Source organism: Panthera leo, chromosome C1, assembly GCF_018350215.1.
Source record: "Panthera leo isolate Ple1 chromosome C1, P.leo_Ple1_pat1.1, whole genome shotgun sequence".
NCBI classification, from domain to species: Eukaryota; Metazoa; Chordata; class Mammalia; order Carnivora; family Felidae; genus Panthera; species Panthera leo.
Genome location: NC_056686.1, coordinates 105,566,048 through 105,585,682, shown reverse-complemented (window position 1 = coordinate 105,585,682; position 19,635 = coordinate 105,566,048). Strand labels below are relative to the sequence as shown.

The window sequence follows — 19,635 nt, the reverse complement described above, 5'->3', positions numbered from 1 at the left end:
AATAAATAAAAAAACGTTGAAAAAAAAATTTTTTTTTAAAAAAAGAAAGGGGGCTTGGCGTGTCCCGGCTCCTTTCCCCACAGAAGTCCCAGCTCCAGGACCTGGACACCCCTCCCCTACCCCCACCCCCCCATGTCATTACCTCAAGACCCTTGAGTTGCCGGGTCCTGTCATCCTGGGAGCGCTTTTTGTTCTCTGCCTCCTGCTCCAGCCCCTGCAGTTTCTGGGCCAGCAGCTCCTTGTCCAGCTGGGCCGTGTCGCGGTCAGCCTGGGATGCCTGCAGGGCCTGTCGCAGCCTCTGGGTCTGGACAGAAGGAAAAATGGAACAGCCCGGAGAAGTAAGGTGGGGACTCAGGGGTGGGAGCAGTCCGCCCCTGCGGAGAGAAATGTTTCATCACTGATGTTCTTTAGAATCTCCAGAGCAGGTGATAATCAAAAGCAGGCTGACTTTTAGTTTGTTTTCTTTTTTTTGAAGATCTGGTGGGTTTTATTCAACCATTCAGGGATCCGGGCAACATCCTATCTAGCCGGCAGAAAGGAGCTCCTGGTCCGTTTTCTTTATTGTTTTAACGCCCTACAGAAGTTAGAATCACCTAAGTGGTTTTTAGAAAACTCGTCCCGGGTCCTGGCCCTAGGGGTTATGATTTAAGTGATACGAGCTGCAGCTTGGGTATTGGGATTTTAGGTATTTTAACAAAAAAGGTTTAATGTCATGACAAAACACAAGTTTATAACACATTGTTTCTGTAAAAGATTGTGAAGCATTAAAACTAGCAATCATATTTACATTTTTTTTAAGGTTTATCTATTCTTGAGAGAAACAGAGCACAAGTGGGGGAGGGGCAGAGAGAGAGGGAGACACAGAATCCCAAGTAGGCTGCAGGCTCTGAGCTGTCAGCATACACCCCAATGCAGGCCTTGAACTCCTGAACTGTGAGATCATAACCTGAGCCGAAGTCAGACGCTCAACCAACTGAGCCACCCAGGCGCCCCTACAACTATCAATCATATTTAAAGCATCTACTGTACGTCAAACATGCCTCTGTATTGATACCATACTTCCACTAACATTGCAGTGTTGAAATTTTTTTGGTACTGGGATTTTTTTTTTTAATCTCCCCAGATGATTCTAATGTGCAGCAGTTTAAATATTGCTCTACAGGGGCGCCCAGGGGGCTCAGCAGTCAGAGAGTCTGACTCTTGATCTCAGCTCAGGTCATGATCCCAGGGTTGTAGGATGGAGCCCCGCGTTGGACTCCTCACTGAGCCTGGAGTCTGCTTGAGATTCTCTCTCTCTTCCCTGCCCCATCCCCCACTCACACTCTCTCTCACCCTGTTTCTCTCTAAAATAAAAAAAATTAGAGTTAAAAAAAAGTCACTGCTCTACAGACAAGGCACCTCCTATCATTATTGGTACCTAGAGTGGACAACTCCCTACCTCACTATGTCACTCTAAGTGGTTAGACCTAAACCGGGGTCCCAGGATCCCTTGGCCCCAGGTTTAGTTAAGAGGCAATGACCTGCAAATCAAGGACATTGGGAGAGTTCCCACCCTCCTGCCATTTCTGCCCCTACCTCGTCCTGAAGCCGGCTCAGCCCCCCAGAGCTCTTCTCAGCCTCACTGGCCCACTCCTTGGCCTGGCGCTGGGCATCTGCCACCTCCCGCCGGGCCTTCTCCTTGTAATCCTCCAGCTGGGCCTGGAGCCGCTGCAGGGCCTGCTTAGAGTCATTTCCAATCTGCTCCAGCTGAGATGCAAAGAAAACAGCCTTTCAGCACTGCACCTCTGTCCCTTCTCTGGGCCCAAACACCCCAGACCCTCCTTCCTGCCGAAGCAGCCCTCCATTGCTCTCCCCTGAGCCCTAGGTCCCTAGAGTGGCTAGTAGTAATATACAGATTGCCTGGCTTCAAATCCTGGCTCTACCACTTACTAGCTGTGTGACCACAGCTCGTCCTCTCTGGGTCTCAGTTCCCCATCTGTAAAATGGGAAAATAATAGTACCTACATCACAAAGTTGTGAGAATTATGATAGCTAATTATGTAAAGTACTTACAACAGTGTCTGACACAGAGTAAACCTAATTGACCATATTTCAACAAACCCAAGAGGCCAATGATTACAAGATATACGACTAAGAAAGAAAAATCTGCCACTTGAACTGTAACATCCCATCAAAATTATACAATGCAAATCAACTTCAGAGTACATTTTAGAGCTGACGAAATATATTAGGTGTTTGCTCTAGCTTTACAAAGAGATTAGGAGAGAACCTTACCTGAAAAAAAGTTATTTATTTCTTTTTTTTCCTTCTTCCTTGCCCTCCCCCGAATATAAAATCCCACCCACGAAAATTCCTGTATTTAGGTCTTAAAGACATCTAGGGAGGGATTATAGAGCTTTCCTTTCCCTACCCCAAATAGAAAATTCTACTAATGAAGATTGTTATGTTCAGGTCTTAAAGATGTCTCAGGGAGAATCCCAGGAGACATTCTCCAAGGATCAAGACCACAATGAAATGGGACATAGAGGGGAGGTCGAGGGCACAGAGAAAGAGTAGAAAGGACACCCTCTCTGAAGATTTGGCCTTGGCCTCCCCAGCAATGAACTTGAGGAAAGCAAAACCACACATTCTGACCTCCTCCCCTGCTCAGGCAAGCTTCTGAAAGAGCTGCGCCTCTTCCTAAGAGCCTGGGCCACCCCGCGCCGCACCTCCTTGTTCAGCTGGCACACAGTCTTATCCAGCAGGCGCTTCTGTTCCTCCAGCTCAGCCTTGCCCCGCCGGAGCACCTCCCGCTGCTTCCCCTCCTCCTCCAAGGCCCGTTTCAGGGCCTGCTGCTCCTGCCCCAGGCGGGCCAGCCCCCGCTGGGCCTCCTCCAGCCGGGCCTCCAGTGCCCGCTTGGCAGCTGCCAGGCTCCCCTCCTCCTCCTGAGCTGTGTTCAGGGCCTCCTCAAGCCGCGTTTTCTCTGCCTGGGAGAGGGAAAGCCATTTGGAGAGGAGTAGATAGGAGGGAAGAAAAAGAGGTTTATGAAAAAGGTGGGTAATGCAAACGGGCTCAGAGGAACCAGCAAAGGAATTAAGACACAGAGGACAAGCACAGGGTGAGAGATAAGAGACAAAAATACTAGTACAAAGGCCAAGACATTCATACCAAAGCACACTCCAGAAAATAAACCTAACTTTAACAGAGGGTTGTTGGGAAGGCAAAAACCAGCATGCTCGGGGCAAAAGAAAACTGGTAGCTGAGGATTTTGCTAGGGAGTGTTTAGCCAGGGGTGAGGGGAGAGAGGGCCAGGAGGAAGCCTCCAAGGTGGGCAGAAGCACTGACCTCTAGCCGCTGCACCCTGTCGCGAAGCCTCGCCTCCGCCACTTCCCCACCCTCCGCCAAGCCTCGGGCCTCCTTCAGCTGCTGCTCCAGACCCAAGATGCGCCGTCGGAATTCGTCATTTTCCTCCTGGGTCTCCTGAAGCGTCGTTTCCACTGCTGCCCGCCGCTGCCCCAGCACCTCCACCTCTGCCTCTGCTGCCTTCTGAGCCTGCGGCCAGTTGGGGGAGTGGCAGCTCAGACCCCAGGGCTCAAGGCCACCGACCATCACCAAGAAAGCCACCCCAAAGAGAGCCCACAAGAGCCAGATTTCAACAGTGGTAGTGCCCCCTGAGAACCCCACCCCTACGGAGATGTGGTGTGTGCCATCAGGTGCAGCCCTGCCTCCCCCTGCCAACCCCTGGCTGCTTTTCACCGCACACTTATGACCAAGGATCTGGTCTGTACATACCCAGGGTAGGTAATTTCCTCGCCCTCTGGCTCCTTAGCCCTCCAGACCCCTCAGCCTCCACCTCCTAAGCCCTGTGCCCACTCCCCTTGCCTTGGAAGCCTCTTCACAGTCCTGTCTCAGCTGCTGGAGGGTCTTTTGCAGCTGGAGGTTCTGCTGTTCCAGTTCCCGGCCTCGATCAACCTCAACCCTCAGCTGTTTCTCCAACTCCCGCTCTCGGTGACGCCCAGCCACCTCCTGGCTTTGCTGCTCTTCCCTTAGCTCTTTAAGTTCCTGCTGTGTCCGGCGCAGCTCCTAGAAGGGAAGGGGAACGGTGACAGGGCAGAGAGAGCCACCCTTGGATAGGACACTGTGTAGCAACCAGGACTCTCATACATTGCTGGGGGAACGTAAGACGGTGTGGCCGCTTGGCCGAGTGGCTTGGCAGTTTCTCAAAAAGTTGACCCATTAATCCCATTCTTAGGTATATATCCAAGAGCACTGAAAACATTTTTTGGGAAAACATGTTATATGACTGTTCATAGCAGCATTATTTCATGAGAGCTAAAAATATAGAAATGACCCAAATGTCCATCAATTGGCAAATAGATAAACAAAATGTGGTATATCCACATAGAATATTATTCAGCCATAAAAAGTAATGAAGTACTGACACTTGCTACAACATGGGTAAACCTTAAAAGACATTATGCTAGGTGAAAGAAACCAGACATGCAATGTATATGTATATGATTTGTAATGTATATGATTTGCCAGAAGAGGCAAATTCATAGTGGCAGAAAATGGATTAGTGGCTGCCAAGGGCTGGGGCAAGTGACTGGATATGGGGTTCGTTTTTGAGGTGATGAAAATGTTCTGTAACTAGATAGTAATATGGTTGTATAACTTTGTGTACACACTAAAAACTACTATGCTATACACTTTAAAAGGTGAATTCTATGGTATGTGAAATAAATCTCCATAAAAAAAATTACATGGAATAGATGAGGGTGTGAACAAAACAGGATTGGCTGTTTCAAAAACAAAAGAAAATATACTGAAAACCAAAAAATGCAACACAATAAATAGTGGGGCTGCTTTTATTTCTTTTTTATTTAAAAAAAAAATCTTAAGGTTTATTTATTTTGAGAGAGAGAGAGCACAAGTGGGGGGGGGGGGGGGGTAGGGAGAGGGGAGAGAGAAAATCCCAAGAAGGCTCCATGCTATCAGCACAGAGCCCAATGTGGGGTTCAGTTTCACAAACTGTGAGATCATGACCTAAGACAAAACCAAGAGTCACTTAACCAAGTGAGCTACCCAGGCGCCCCTACTTCTTTTTTAAAAAATTAAAATATTGGGGCACCTGGCTGGCCCAGTCAGCAGAGCATGTGACTCTTGATCTTGGGGGTTGTAAATTTGAGCCCCACAGTGGGTACAGAGATTATTTCAAAATAAAAATCTTTAAAAAAATTAGGAGGGGTGGGAGAAAAAAATTAAAATATGAACTCTGGTTCTAGTTCTTTAGCTGTTACTTCTGAAATTCAGAAATTACCATAATTAGGCTGAAAGGTTATATAATATATTGTGAGTTTTCAATGTAAGACACTAACAAAACTACAAAGGAAAAGAAAAACAGGGGCGCATGGGTGGCTCAGTCGGTTCAGCATTGACTCCTGGTTTTAGTTCAGGTCATGAACTTGCAGGCTGTGGGTTTGAGCCCTGCGTCAGCCTCTTCACTGACAGTATAGAGCCTGCCTGGGATTCTCTCTCTCTCCCTCTCTCTCTGCCCCTCCCCCACTCGCTCTCTCTGTCTCTCTCTGCCTCTCAAAATAAATAAATAAACTTTAAAAAATTGAAAAAAAAAGAAAAACAGCACAGTGTATGGTCTACATTGGACAAGGTCTGTTTTCCTAATGTATATACTTTGTTATTGATTAAGTACAGATAAAACATACTTCACATATGAGTAAGTGAAGCTCTGGTTATTACTTTTTAGCTTTTTAGCTTTATCTAGCATGATCAATGAACTGAGATTGTCCAGAGGAATTATGTAGACTAATATAGCAAATAGACTTCAGACTATCCTTAATTTTTGTTAACTTCATATTAATACAGTAAAAATTTAAGAGCACTTTTCATTTCACAGCCACCGAAGTATATTTGGTTTTGGTTTATTATGTTTTTCTCTACCAAATATGTGTGTAAGCTCAGACTTTTATTTACCTGGAAAAGCATCACAACTATACTTCTTTACTCTAATACGGTTACTTTGGTTAAAATTAGGCAGTCTTACGGTAAAGGCATGATACACAAGCATTGATCAATTAATACTTGTTAAGTAAGCACCAACTACATATCAAGCATAGTGCATCAAAGATTATAAACCTAGAAGAATCTTCAGGAGGCCATAAATGCCAGTTCTCTATACTAGCAAAAATATTTTCTAAGTTTCTAAATCATCCAAAATAATTACTTGCTTTCTTGTCCTTCATAAACTAATACAAAGAATATGAAGAAATTATTTATATTTACTTTAATTTGGTGACTTTATCATTTATAAAACATCCGTGCATGATAAAACATCTAATTCCCTTGGTCTGGATGCTATACTCTCTAAGCAGCCTTCAAATTACAACTTGGCTTCCCAAGTAGGCCAGCATGCCATGCCAATACAAGTATTCCAGTCTGTGTGACAACATTTCACATTACGAGTTAATAAGCTGGCATTCTAACTATAAATGTTTGTTTCATAGATGTAGGTAAAGAGTCCATATCCCACCCCCCCCACCCCCCACTGCTCCAAAACAGAGCAACTCTTGCTATCTGACCAAACTCCAAGCTTGCAAAAATGACCCTGAAGTTTCACAAATCCATCTAAATGCTGCTCCCCACGAGGTCTCTTGGGAGGTAGCCAGCAGCCACCAATCTGGCCACCAAAAGTCCTTTACAGTAGAAACCTGTATATCTAATGAGAGCAGCCAAGCTGGATCAGAATGTGTGGGGCAGAGATACGGCCAAACAGGTCCTAAAAACCAAGCACATAGGAGGCAGCCACAACAGTGTAGAGGCCCGGTCAGTGTCTGCCAGCCCAACCTGCCCTTCCACACTCCAATTCCAAGTGCTTGCTTTTTCTTTCTTTCTTTCTTTCTTTCTTTCTTTCTTTCTTTCTTTCTTTCTTTCTCTTTCATCTCTGAACCCAATATGGGACTCAAACTCACAATCCTGAGATCAAGAGTCCCATACTCCACCAACTAAGCCACCCAGGCACCCCTCCAAGTACCTTCCTGAGCTCCTCCATTTGGCGAGTGTCTGCAGCACCAGCCCGAGCCTGCCCTAATTCCCTTTGCAAGACCTCCATCTTGTCCCCAAGCTCCTCTTCCATTTCCTCCTTCTCCATCCGCAGCTGCAGGAGTCTGAGCCCAGTCAGGTGAATGAAAAGGGAAAAGGAACAAGTTCAGACCACCTGCCCGGGAGAGGTTAGCAGGACAATGCAAACCACCTCCCCAGGGGCCAGGAGCCTGGGCACCCACTGTCAGCAGAGTGAAGGGCACAGCAGGGGTAGAAAGGAAGCAGGATGTAGGAATCATGGATAAGCATTCCCGGGAAAGAGGCAAAGTTCTCACTCCTGCTTGGTGGCTCTAAGCTCCTCCTTGTTCTTCTGGAACATGCTCTGCCAATGCCCTGTCTCCTCCGATGTCTCCTCCAGCTCTCTCTGCAGTTCCCGCACGAGGGTTGACATCTTCTGCCTTTCAGCCTCTAATGCAGCATGATCCTAGAGAAGGGGACAGTTGGGGGCCAGGAGGCTCAGAGGGAAAAATGCACTTCAGATCAAAGTGTAAGTGTGTAGAAAGGGAGGCTTGGGCACACAGGGCACCACACCAGCTGCACACCCTTGTCCCCCAGCGGTGCCTGATGTGATGCTAGCAGAAAGCTCTTCCCAAGCCACAGTCCACCCCACTGTTGTTTAGATGAAGCCCCCCCTTCCCCCCAGTTATTTCCCCATGGGACTTGGGTCACACACCCTCACGGTACTCCTGCCCTGCACTCCCTCTCTCTGCCCTTGCAGGTTTCCTGGCCAAGGTTTTCACTACACCTCACATGTATCTTTTAGAAGGAGTTGCAGTTACAACTAGAAAAGTCTCAAAATACCAAGGCCTCACGGCAGCCCCTCTTGGGGCGGGGAGTGGCCACTTCTGGTGGCCCCTGCTCTGGCCACATGCCTGGGTTGCGTCTTGCATACTCCGGCGAAGCTGCTCCGTGTCTCGCTGGTACTGCTGCCGGACCTGTTCCACCTCCTGGTCACGGGAAGCCACCTCATCCTTCAGGGCCCCCTTCAGGGCTGTCAGCTCCCGCTCCCGCAGCCTCAGCTGCTCCTCTACCCGCTGTTTGCCCTCCAAGACCGCTTCCAGAAGCTCCCGGGTCTCTAGCAGGTCCTGGGGAAATGAGGGTGGAAGTACAGGGGTGACTGTAATAGGATCTGCCTTGCTATTCATTCAGTCAGCCGATCAGATACACTGACAGAGCACCTTGTACATGTTAGACTCAGTACCAGGTGTGAGGGGCCTCTGAGATGCCTATTTAGGAAAAAGGAAACTCACCATTCTGGGATCTAACCCCAGCCCACCTTTGAGTCTGTCTGAAAGCACGCTAAGGGGTACCTGTAATCAGCTACCTACTGCCCATGCGTTGGGGAAAGTGTGAGTGAGCAGATTTGAAGGTGCTCCAGATGACAGGAAGAAGAGGCAGGGGGAGCCATCCTGCCCCCACCTTCATTAGCGCCTCCTTAGCAGGCTCCGGCCCCTGGGCCTGCTTCAGCTTGTCCTGCAGCTCCATCACTTGGGTCTCCAGCCTGTGTCGTACCCTTTCACCCTGGTCCACAAGGAGCTTCATGTTCTGGAGCCTAATAACAATAGATAACGTTATCAAGCTAGGTGTCAGCCAGCTTTCTAAATACTTTATGTGTATCGTTTCATTTAAACCTCCTTAAAGTCTCTGTTCAAATCTTAATGAGGCCTCCACTGTGCCTCCACCATTCGGCCCACCGATCTGCTTTAACCTTTCTACTTATCACCTTCTCCCATGCTGCAAATGTACTTACCTAATATGTTCTTTATTTACGGTCTGCCCTGTTTCCCACTAGAAGCTCTGCTTCTGGAGAGCAGTGCTCCTCATCTGAACGGTTCGCTGATGTACCCCAGGAATCTAGATCACTGCCTGCCACACAGTATTCACGGCAAAACATGTGCTGAATGAACAATCCTGTGAGGTAGGTACTATTATTAACCCATTCTACAGATTTAGAGCCTGAAGCAGAGAGGCAAATCCAGGTAACCCAACTCAGACACCACCACCATGACCGATAACGTAAAGAGAAAGGTCCTATCTTTAAACTGTCTCTGTCTGCTTTTAGAGACTTCCCCCTGTCTCTCTCACCCAGGGGCAACCTCCATCTGGCCTTGGTCCCCAAACAGCCCCACGTGCATACTCGGCGGCACTCACTCTCTGGTGCTCTGCTGGGCCTCCCCTTTCCTCCTCTCCAGCAGTTCCTGCAGTTGGCTGCACTCTTCTGCCTTTTCCTCCAGCTGCCGCTCCAGCCCAACCCGGGAGGGTTCTAGCTTCTGTCGCTTCTGGAAAAGGCAAGGAGAGAAAAACAGGTGGAGAGTAGGAAAAACCTCTCAGAAGGACGAGGAGTAATGGGAACGTCTAACATTTAATGACACTCCCTAAATGACAGGCGCTGTACTAGGGACCCTGTGCTTATTATCTGCATTTAATACTTTTCACAAGCCTTGGGACTTGCGATGGTTTAAAGTACATCCACTAATTCCTCGACATTCCTTTCAAAAGGTGAAGCCTCAGGGTGCCTGGGTGGCTCAGTCCGTTGAGCATCCAACTTCAGCTCAGGTCATGATCTCGCGGTCCGTGAGTTCCAGCCCCGCGTCGGGCTCTGTGCTGACAGCTCAGAGCCTAGAGCCTGGAGCCTGTTTCAGATTCTGTGTCTCCCTCTCTCTGACCCTCCCCCGTTCATGCTCTGTCTCTCTCTGTCTCAAAAATAAATAAACATTAAAAAAACAAAAAATTTTTTTAAAAAAAGGTGAAGCCTCTTCCCTGGAGTATGGGCTGGACTTGAGGACTCTCTTCTCTTTTTTTTTAATGTTTATTTATTTTTGACAGAGAGAGAGAGACAGAGCATGAACAGGGAATGGGCAGAGAGAGGGAGACATAGAATCCGAAGCAGGCTCCAGGCTCTGAGCTGTCAGCACAGAGCCCAGCGTGGGGCTTGAACCCACAGACAGTGAGATCATGACCTGAGTCGAAGTTGGACGCTCAACCGACCAAGCCACCCAGGCACTCTGAGGACTCTCTTCTAACAAACAGAAAAGGAAGACGTGATGTGTAGCTTCTGAGACCAGGTCCTAAAAAGGCATTGCAGCCTCCAATCCTTACCCTCTCTCTTAATCATTCACTCTGAGGAAAGGTAGCTGCCATATTGGACGCTCAAGTGGCCCCATGAAGAGGTCCACATGGCAAGGAGGTGAGGCCTCCAACCAACACCCACTGTCTTCTCATGACTAGCCCCAGCCAATACCTTGCCAGGAAATTCATAATAGACCCTGAGGCAGAACTACCCAGCTCAGCTGCTTCCAGATTCTGGGCCCTCAGACACCAGAAGATGATTATTTCAAGCTGTTAAGTTTTGAGGTAATTTGTTACACAGCCATAGGTAAGTAATATAGTACAATTATTATTCCCACTTTACAGTTAAGGAAAGAGTGGCTTTGAACATTTAAAGAACCTGCCTAAGGTCAGGGTAACAGCCAACAAGTTAAGGTATCAGGATTTGAACTCAGTTTGACTCCACAGCTGACCACTTAACCAGGACACTATACTGCTTTCCAGGAAACAAGGGGTATTAAAATCCAACACTTACTGAGCACCAACTACATTCAGGGCAATACCCTGAGAGGTAGAAGCAGTCTATATTTTTTTAATACATAACCTTTAGCATAAGACTGACCTGAATTTTCAAATTCTTCTCTGCAACTTACTGTCTTGAACAACACACTTAACCTCTCTGATCTTCAGTTTTCTCATCATGAAAGGGTTCACAATACCTACCTTACGAGATCCCTATAATTACGACGCATTGCCTGGGACAGTACCTACTACAAGAAGTTATCCTCAATAAATGACAGCTATTGCATACTGCCATCATTATAATGTCAATGGAAAGGATTCAGGTAAGTAATCTGCTCAAGGCATACACAGCCAGTGCGCAGCAAAGCCGGGACAGGAACTTCCAAAGGAAACGGGTGGAAGGTGGTCAGAGCCCTGATGACTGCACCCCTGTCCCTAAGCTCCAGAGAACCCCAGACGTCCTTGGCGGGCCCAGCACACACTCTTGCCTCTGGTGTCACAGAACACACGAATGCTTGTTCCATTGCTTGGAAGAGCAGCCCAGGCCCCGGTTTCTCCCGTGTCCCGCATTCCCCCTGCGTCTCCAATCTCCCCTCACCTTCACCTCTTCATCCAGCTTTTGCTGTAGCTCCTCCACTTTTCGGGTGAGTTCCCCCTGCCCGCCCAGGGCCTTAGTGGAACCAGAAGGCATCTGCCAGGGATATGGTGGGAAGGGATGAGTCCACATCCAGACCCCAGTCCCCAAAGGCCCTAGCCCTGTCCACCCCCCACCCCCACCCCCCCCCAGGAAGCAGCCACTCACCACCAGGGGCTGCATCTGTTCCAGCACCAAACTGACCTTCCTCTTCACAGACGTTTCGCTTTCTGAGCTTCTGGAGGATGAAAGAACAGAAGCAAAGCTTAAGGGAGGGAAGAGGCAGCAGAGATGAGGGAAAGGGGAGCTAAGGGCAAGGAAGATGGGGAACGAAACTAGAAGGAGGAGCAGGGAAGTATGTGACTGCCCTGCTGGGAGGGCCCCCACGCACCCCTCCCTCAGGATGCTGTAGATGGTGGCCTTCAGGTGGTCCACACTGCCTGGTGGGGCAGCCTCCTGCTGGTCTCGGAGCAGGTCTGGAGTTGACTTGAACTGCAAAACATAAACCCAGAGAAATAGGAAGATTAAGCCAGGAGCGTGTGTGGCGTTCAGATGGCGCAGCAGCGGCAGGTGGGAGACGGGGCCCTCCACTACGATGAACAAGCCTGAAGTGGGGAAAAGAGGAGACTGCTGAGGCCTGAGCAGGAAGCCCAGGAGACATCTGAGCAGAGTATGCCTCTCACTACTGCCACAAGCCACATTTTCCTTGACAAGCAGACCTCAACCAGCTGTGAACTGTGTCACAAGTTATCTGTCACTAATGATAGTTCAGGTCTAGAATTTGTAAATGAGTTACTTTTAAAACAGGCTTAACTGCGTCTGCACGAAGTTGCTCCCCGACTCACTTGCACTCCTGAGTGGGAGACAAAGCCGGGAGTTGTGACAGGAGCACTGGGTGCTGCTTCGATTACCAGGCCCGCCTTACTTACTCTGCAGACCTAGCAAAAGCTAGTGGCCGAGCACAGTTAATTGCCAGGCAGTAATAAGTAACTCTCATGCTTGTGAAGGCTGACTTCATAGTTCGTTCCATTTTCATGAGAATATCATCTGTTTAGTAGAAGGATATAGTGGAGGACAAAAGTAGAAACCTTCTGCCTTTAGCTATTTGAATCAGCAATGGGTCCTGCAGCTAGTGGGTCAGGAAGCAGAAGCCACAGGGAACTGGGGTCTGACCTGTAGTATGCCAGGGTCCTGGACTCTCCCCTGTGGCTCCTCAAAACTCTGAAGAACCCAGTCCTGGGTCTGACGGGAACGGCTAAAGCCACCAAGTGGGCTCTGGCTCTGGACCGACTGTTTGGAGCTGCCCATGTGACTGTCATGCTTTGTGCTAGGGGCCCAGTGGTTGGGGGACCGACGCTCCCGTTCCTCAAGGGTGTCCCGTGGGAGCCGGTTGTCCAGGCTTTGGCTCCGCTTGCGCTGTTCGGGGGGCAGTGTCCGCATGCGCCGGCCAGTCCGGCCCCGGGTCTGCCCCCCATGGTGGCTGTCAAACTTGTTGATAAGAGAGTCCACTGAAGACAGGGGAGCGGTGTCGATGGTCTCTGCGGAAGCTCCTTGAGGGGCCAGTTCCAGCAGGCTGGTGCTCCGGGTGCTCGGACTCACAGGGGCAGGGCCTGCCAGTGAAGCCTGGGAGCGGGATCGGAGCAGCCTTCCGTTCCAGTGGTCCCCAGACTCCTCATCAGACACGCTGCCTTGTGAGCGTGCAGGAAACTCCTTGGCGTGAGAGTAGGAGTGCTCCGGGGGTTCCGAGTTGGAGCTCAGAGCTCCCAGAGCCCCTCTGTTGTTGGCCCCCTTGATCTGGACTCCAAAGGAGTCACTGCCTTGCTCCCCACTGTTGAGCACCACAAAGGGCTGCCCAGCAATGCCCTGCACACGCACAGCCACCCCATAGGTACTGGCTCTCGCATCCTTAGCTGGACGTCGCCCACCACGACGTAGGGTGCCCATCTCTGCATCCCCTGCTGGCTCTGTGATGAACCGAATCTGGACTCCATGGTCTACAGGTCCCCGGGGCTCAGCCATGGTGGATGCCGGCTCCATGAAAAAAGGGGTCCTAGAAAATCAAGAAAAGAGTTTAGGCTGAGAGACTGGAAGTAGAAACACTTGTCCAGCTTTTGTGGGGCTCATTGCCTTGTCATTTCTTCTATATACAACAGTGGTTCTCACATTTCATCTGAGCAGCAGAAGTACCTCAAGGGCCTATGAAAACACAGACTATTGGACCCTATCCCCAGAGTTTCTGATTCAGTATGTCTGGATTTGCCATTTCTAACAAGTTCCCAGATGATACTGATACATCTGGTCCAGATTCCAGATTTTGAGACCCACTGACTTAGAAGAATCCATTTCCTCTAATACAGTCCTAGTGAGCTTGGCTTTGTCAAGAGTTTAATGATTGCTTGACCTTCGCACATACACATATACCATGATGTGCTTCCTCCAACCCCAAACCCTACCTAACAGATACCTCTATCCTAATGGATAAAAGGGGCCCTCCACTCCCAGAGCTCATTTAAAGTACGGAAGACCCATAAGGTATGCCCTCCCATTTCTGGGAGAATAGCAGAGATGCCTCTGGGTTGAGGGAACTGAGGGCTGAGTGAGGAAAGAGATGGGAGAGTAACTAGGTTTCTACTGCGTGTCTGTTTGTCCTTTTTAAGTCTGGAACCATATAAATGTATTGCTTATTCAAAAAAAGATTTAAGTAACATTTAGGAGTTCCAGTCCAAGGGGCCCTAGGTTAGGCAGAGTTGTCCCACCAGAGGGCCAGAGTGAAGACCACCCATGGGCCAACTCCTCAGGTCCACATTAGCCTAAGATTAGAGTCAGCAAAATGGAATGTATTCTAGGTACGCTCTGGCTCCAGCAACTGGGGAGGGCAGGTTCTCCTTCAAGCAAATAAAAACTCCAGCTTCCCCAGCCCTGCGACTAATCTCTACTGGAGACTGGCACCACACTGGAGGCGGGGCATCGAATGTGCCAGACAGACACACAAATGTACCCAGCCCAACCTCCCAGTGGAGCCCTGGGCCAAGGAAAGTTGGCAAGGCCCCCTTCAGGGACTGTAGATATGCTAGGAAGCCCAGGAAACTGGGGGTGAGTGGGGAAGGGAGTGGCCTAGCTCCAGGTGAGAAAGGGCTTGGTGGGAAGAACATTCCTAGCATTCCCAGCCCTTCCCCTCCAGGGAGGGAAGGAGCCCTTACAGGCAATAGTTCTTCACCGTTTTGGTTCTGAGACCCCATTGGAGGGAACAATGAAAGCAATGCCCCTACACCCCCCAGGAAATAGTCCACAGAGTCTCAAGAGTTTCATGAACACCTCAAAGCTACCCTGAACTAAAGGAGCCCACTCAGGCATCCGGGAGGACTTCAACCTACCTCAGATACTCCAAACAAACAGAAGGACATTTAGTTGGCTGGGTCCTTTGTTAGAATTCAAGTAAGAGATGGGACCGGAAAAGAAGCTACAAGGGGTCAGTTCTACAAACCGTTCATCTAATAGAAAAGGAAATGGGGTGCCTAGGTGGCTCAGTCAGTTGGGCATCCGACTTCAGCCTAGGTCATGATCTCGCAGTCTGTGAGTTCAAGCCCCTCATCGGGCTCTGTGCTGACAGCTCGGAGCCTGGAACCTGCTTCAGATTCTGTGTCTCCCTCTCTCTCTGCCCCTCCCCTGCTCATGCTCTGTCTCTCTCTCTCTCTGTCAAAAATAAGTAAACATTAAAAAAAAAAATTTTTTTTAAAAGAAAAGGAACCCAGGAATATATGAATGAATATATTCATTTGATATTATATAACCATGAGCAAATCATAATTTTTCTGAGCCTCAGTTTCTTCATCTGTAAAACAGGTATAATAATAACACCTCATAAGGTAATATCTGTAAGAATTAAACAATAATTACATGTGTAAAAATTTTATCAAGTTTGGGGTGCCTGGGTAGTTCAGTCAGTTAAGTGCCCAGCTCTTGATTTTGGCTCACATCACAACCTCTCAGTTCATTGGTTCGAGTCCCATGTCAGGCTCTGCGCTCAGTGGGAGCCTGCTTGGGATTCTCTCTCTCCCCCTCTCTCTCTGTCCCTCCTCGTGCTCTCTCTCTCTCTCTCCCTCCCTCCCTCCCTCTCTCTCAAAATAAATGAATGGAAAAAAAATTTTTTATCAAGTTCTACACTTCAGATTTTTGCATTTTATTTACTCTACTTTATTTATTTATTCCACTTTAATAAAAAGAGGGAAAATGACAAGATATGAAACATGAAACATACCTAGCAGTGTATGCCTGTCACAAAGCTGACAACAAATGTTACCCAGTGTACATGCTGTTCCTTCCACCAAGACCTTCCTGGCTTCACCTGCTTCACAGAAGAATGTCACTTCCTCAGAGCCTTTCCCAACCAGACCCTCCCACAAACTAGGTCAGAACCATGTTATATGCTCTATAGTCATCCTTCAATGAATTTGCCTCAGTTTTGTTTTTTTTTTTTGGTTTTTTTTTTGAGAGAGAAAGAGAATGAGAGCATGGCGGGGGGGGGGGGGGGGGGCGGGTTGCAGAGCAGAGAGAGAGGGAAAGAGAATCCCAAGTAGGCTCCACCTACAGAGCAGAGCCCAATGTGGAGCTCGATCTCGATCTCATGAACTGTGAGACCATGACCCGAGCCAAAATCAAGAGTCAGATGCTTAACTAACACCCAGGTGCCCATCAGTTGTTTTTTGTTTTTAAAGGTTTTATTTTTGGGGCATGTGGGGGGCTCAGTCAGTTGAGCATAAAAAAATGATTGTGATTCTCTTTCCTTCTCTCTCCCTCTAAAATAAAATATTTTTAAATTAATTATGTTAAAAAATATTTTATTTGTAAGGAATCTCTACACTCAAAGTGAGGCTCGAACTTACGACCCAAGAACAAGAGTTGCATGCGCTACTGACTGAGCCAGCCAGGTGCCCCTGCCTCAGTTTATTTTTCTATATTTATTAGGGTGATGATTTGTTTCCTGTCTGTCTCCTCCACTGGATTATAAACTCCTGGAGGGCAAAGATCATGGCTCTCAGCTGACTCCGGTGGCCCCAGGGCCTGGTGACATGGTGCACATCAATAAATATTTGTTAAAGGTCGTATCCTAGACCAAGGCAGACTCTCACAGCAGTAGGGAGATTTGCCCAAGGGTCCCTCACAGCCATTTCTCATTTGCCCTGGTGACAGGACCTCTTCCTAGCCTGGACTCCCTGCCCCATTCGATCATAATTTTGGAACCAGATGTGCCTAGACTGCCAGCTCTCAGAAGTCACATGATTTATTCATAATGCAGCTCGACTCTGTCAGTACATCTACTGATCTTCCAGATCCGGGTCAAGGAGCTCCCAGGCTAGGCCCACAGAGCGCCCAGCCCCTCACCCACACAAGAGCACCAAGTCATGCAGAGGCAGCGCTGAACGTGCCCCTGGTCCCAGTGACTCCTTAACCTCAACCAAGTGTTAGACCCAGGACAGGTGGGTCAGGGGCCAGCGGGACTGAAGTGATCTTTGGGGTGGGTCGAAAAGCAGGGCTTTAAATAATTCAACACGGAAAACCCGAAACCTATCCGCCTTCAGTTACAGAGGACAGTGGGGCGTGGCCAGGGGAGCCAGCCGGCTCCAAGGTCTTAGGTAAGCCCCAGAGGCAGGTAAACAGCCATCTAGTGCCAAGCAACATGGAGTACAGAGCCTTCCCTCTCATTGCCTGCCCCTGTTTTTCCCTCCTCTGGCATGTGCCCAGGACACTCCTCACCAAATGTACTCTGGGAAGAGCCCAGGCCACAAGTTAAGTCAGCTTCATCTGTCTGCCTCTGCCATTCCTGCCCGGAAGGAGGGGGAGGATACCCTGCACCTGTACCAGACAGGCACTTCTCCCTGAGTTACTCATTAGCTTGCCCTGCCCCAAATCTGTCACCTCTGGCCCAGCCATAAGCATCTGGCTTCCAACTAGGAGTGACATTCTCTCGACTTCTGGCAAGAAGTGGGGGGTGGGGAGGTTTGGGGTGTGCAGAGGAAGAACTGACACACACACAGAGCCAAGCAACATGCTAGACATACCCAACTGGCAGATTTAGAAGGTGGAAGAATGAAAGGTATGGAGATTAGACTCTCCTCAGAGGTAACGAGGGAAGCAAATGGTCAAAACAGAATAGGACAGCTCAGTGACCTTGATCAATGGCTATTTTCTCAGAAAGAATTACAAAGACAATAAGGGTCTACGTGGATCAAAAAGAACCACCTCAAGTGGACCCCTGGCTCAGTCCACTGAAAAAGCTGAAACCTGAGAGCCAGGCTAGAGCAGCTTAGCCAGCGGAGGAAAAAACACAATGACAAACTGGGCCCTGCAAACTGGCTGGACTGGTTTGAGAGGCAAGGGGAAGGGGAGGGCCAGAAGGATTCCACTGGCAGCTCATAAAGCAGACCAGAGAAACTCCACACCACAGAGGACAAGGGGCAAAACCATGGGCAGGGACTGTCCAGCCTAGATGCCAAGGCCAAGGCTCTGAAGGAGGAGGCATAAGGTAGAGAGGGAACAGGAAGGAACAGAGGCACAAAGAACCTGGTGAGTGTCAGACCAGTGCGTGACAGGAAGACTCAGCGTCCCTTACCCCTCCCTCTCAAGTTCCCAAAGTTGCATTCCTGATCCCACATGTGCCTTGGCCAACTCCTTGGCCCTTAGTTCTCCCCTCCCCAGCATGAAAAACAGCAGCCTTACCCTCTCCTCACCTCCCACCAGGCTGATAGCAGGCAGATCAGCCTGGGGAAAGAAGAAAGGGTTCTAGGAAACCAGAATCCTCTTAGAATCCGGGAAATCTCTGCATTATCAGTTTTCTAGAACCAGCCCCCCACTCCCAAATATCAAGGATGACAGAAGAGGTGCAGAGGCACGTGTCAGCAGCCTGTGGATAACACAGCAGTTGCAATTATTTCCCAATTACATCTTTCCTCCGGCAGGGCATCAAAGGGGCCAACCTAAGATTGGCTCTGGTTCCTTTACCTGCCTAAGGCAAGGAAATCTGCCTCAGAAGTCTCGTCTGGGCCCCAATGTGCACCTCTCATGCAGCCTGGAGACTTAGAGGTGCTACTCCCTTAGTCTTGTGGTTTCCTACAGAGTCCTGCCTACGGCCCACACCAATGGTGCCTACTGCCAGTCTGACAGCCTTCATGTCTGGGAGTCAGGGATGCACAGTAGGGTTTCAAGGAGTTAACGTGGGCTCTGCTGGGAGGCAGCAGGGAAATTGGTTAGGTGCGGAAACCTCACCCAGTGGCCCCATTGAGAACCACAGATGAAAGTATGTGTGCTTGGGGGGGTGTTTGACATTAGCCCCCAGGAAGGGGCCCCATAAGAAAGTGTTTCTACATATTTTGTAGGCCTAGAGACCTATGCTTCCTCATATCCCTCTCTTGGAGAGCACTCTCTCAAGAGGAAGACAAAATTCTCCCAGGCATGAAGGCAAAGGGGGATAGGAACTGAAAGGCTTCACACTTCTCAAGGAGATGGGGGTGCCGTCTTGTTCTACTGCTCAGCGTCTTCACCTAGAGGTGAATGGTTAGAGCGAGACCGCACACCTCAAAGCCAGAAGGGAGGTGACAGCGCCAGCTCAGAAGGGCAGTGCGGGGTGGGGGCAGCTCAGGGAAAGAGCACCTCTGGGCGCCTTCCCCCTTACGTCTCTGAGCCCAGGCGGCAGCCCAGGCGACCCCAGCTGAGACTAACTCCTTCCCCCGAACACCGCGGACTCCGAGAGAAATTCTGCAGCCAGGACGACGTCTGACCTCCAGAGAGAACCAGGCCCTGCTACTCTCTCACGTTCTGGGGGCAGCCTTGGCCCCAGGTGCCCCTCCGCTGGCACAGTCCCAGGCACCTGCTCAGGTGCCCCTCCGCTGGCACAGTCCCAGGCACCTGCTCAGGTGCCCCTCCCCTGGCACAGTCCCAGGCACCTGGACCTAGCACCGGAGAGCAGCAGCCCGCTCGTCATCGGTACTCCCACCCCAGCTTCACGTCCCCTCCTCCTCTCTGCATTCAGCACCTGTACCCTGTGAGAGGGGACCCCAGGTCGCCTCGCGCCCCGCCCCTCAGGGCTTGCCCCCCCGGCGTCCACTCACCCCAGCCGGGCTCGGCGCTCCCGGGCTCAGGCAGAGCTGCACGCGCGGCTCGCCAGCCCTCCCCCTCAGGCCCTCGGCGCTCCCTCTGTCCTCCCCCCTACACCCGGCGCCACCAACCTGTTACTCCCCTCCGGAGCTCCACCCGCATTGGCCGTCACCACCCGCCCCGCCTTTCCCTTCCTCTGGTTGGTCCTTTTCCCGCGGGGGGCGGGGCCGTTCGCCCTAGGCACC

At 49.9% G+C, this 19,635-nt stretch overlaps 1 protein-coding gene across 2 annotated transcripts in view; it reads right to left on the bottom strand.

Annotated features, from left to right (window-relative positions):
- CGN (cingulin) overlaps positions 1 to 19,635 on the bottom strand; it is a 34,362-nt gene that overhangs the window by 4,934 nt on the left and 9,793 nt on the right. The window contains exons 1-15 of one of the 2 annotated variants that reach the window (XM_042953981.1): positions 19,405 to 19,482; positions 12,473 to 13,349; positions 11,691 to 11,791; positions 11,468 to 11,537; positions 11,264 to 11,356; positions 9,247 to 9,374; positions 8,515 to 8,647; positions 7,968 to 8,180; positions 7,371 to 7,519; positions 7,028 to 7,160; positions 3,862 to 4,062; positions 3,325 to 3,531; positions 2,709 to 2,966; positions 1,576 to 1,746; positions 143 to 304 (exon numbers count right to left, since the gene is read on the bottom strand). In XM_042953981.1, the coding sequence (XP_042809915.1) occupies positions 143 to 304; positions 1,576 to 1,746; positions 2,709 to 2,966; positions 3,325 to 3,531; positions 3,862 to 4,062; positions 7,028 to 7,160; positions 7,371 to 7,519; positions 7,968 to 8,180; positions 8,515 to 8,647; positions 9,247 to 9,374; positions 11,264 to 11,356; positions 11,468 to 11,537; positions 11,691 to 11,791; positions 12,473 to 13,336 (2,883 nt within the window). In that variant the 5' untranslated portion in view covers positions 13,337 to 13,349; positions 19,405 to 19,482. Of the gene's footprint in view, positions 1 to 142; positions 305 to 1,575; positions 1,747 to 2,708; positions 2,967 to 3,324; positions 3,532 to 3,861; positions 4,063 to 7,027; positions 7,161 to 7,370; positions 7,520 to 7,967; positions 8,181 to 8,514; positions 8,648 to 9,246; positions 9,375 to 11,263; positions 11,357 to 11,467; positions 11,538 to 11,690; positions 11,792 to 12,472; positions 13,350 to 19,404; positions 19,483 to 19,635 lie in introns of those variants that run through there. The other variant, XM_042953982.1, reaches the window with a different exon arrangement.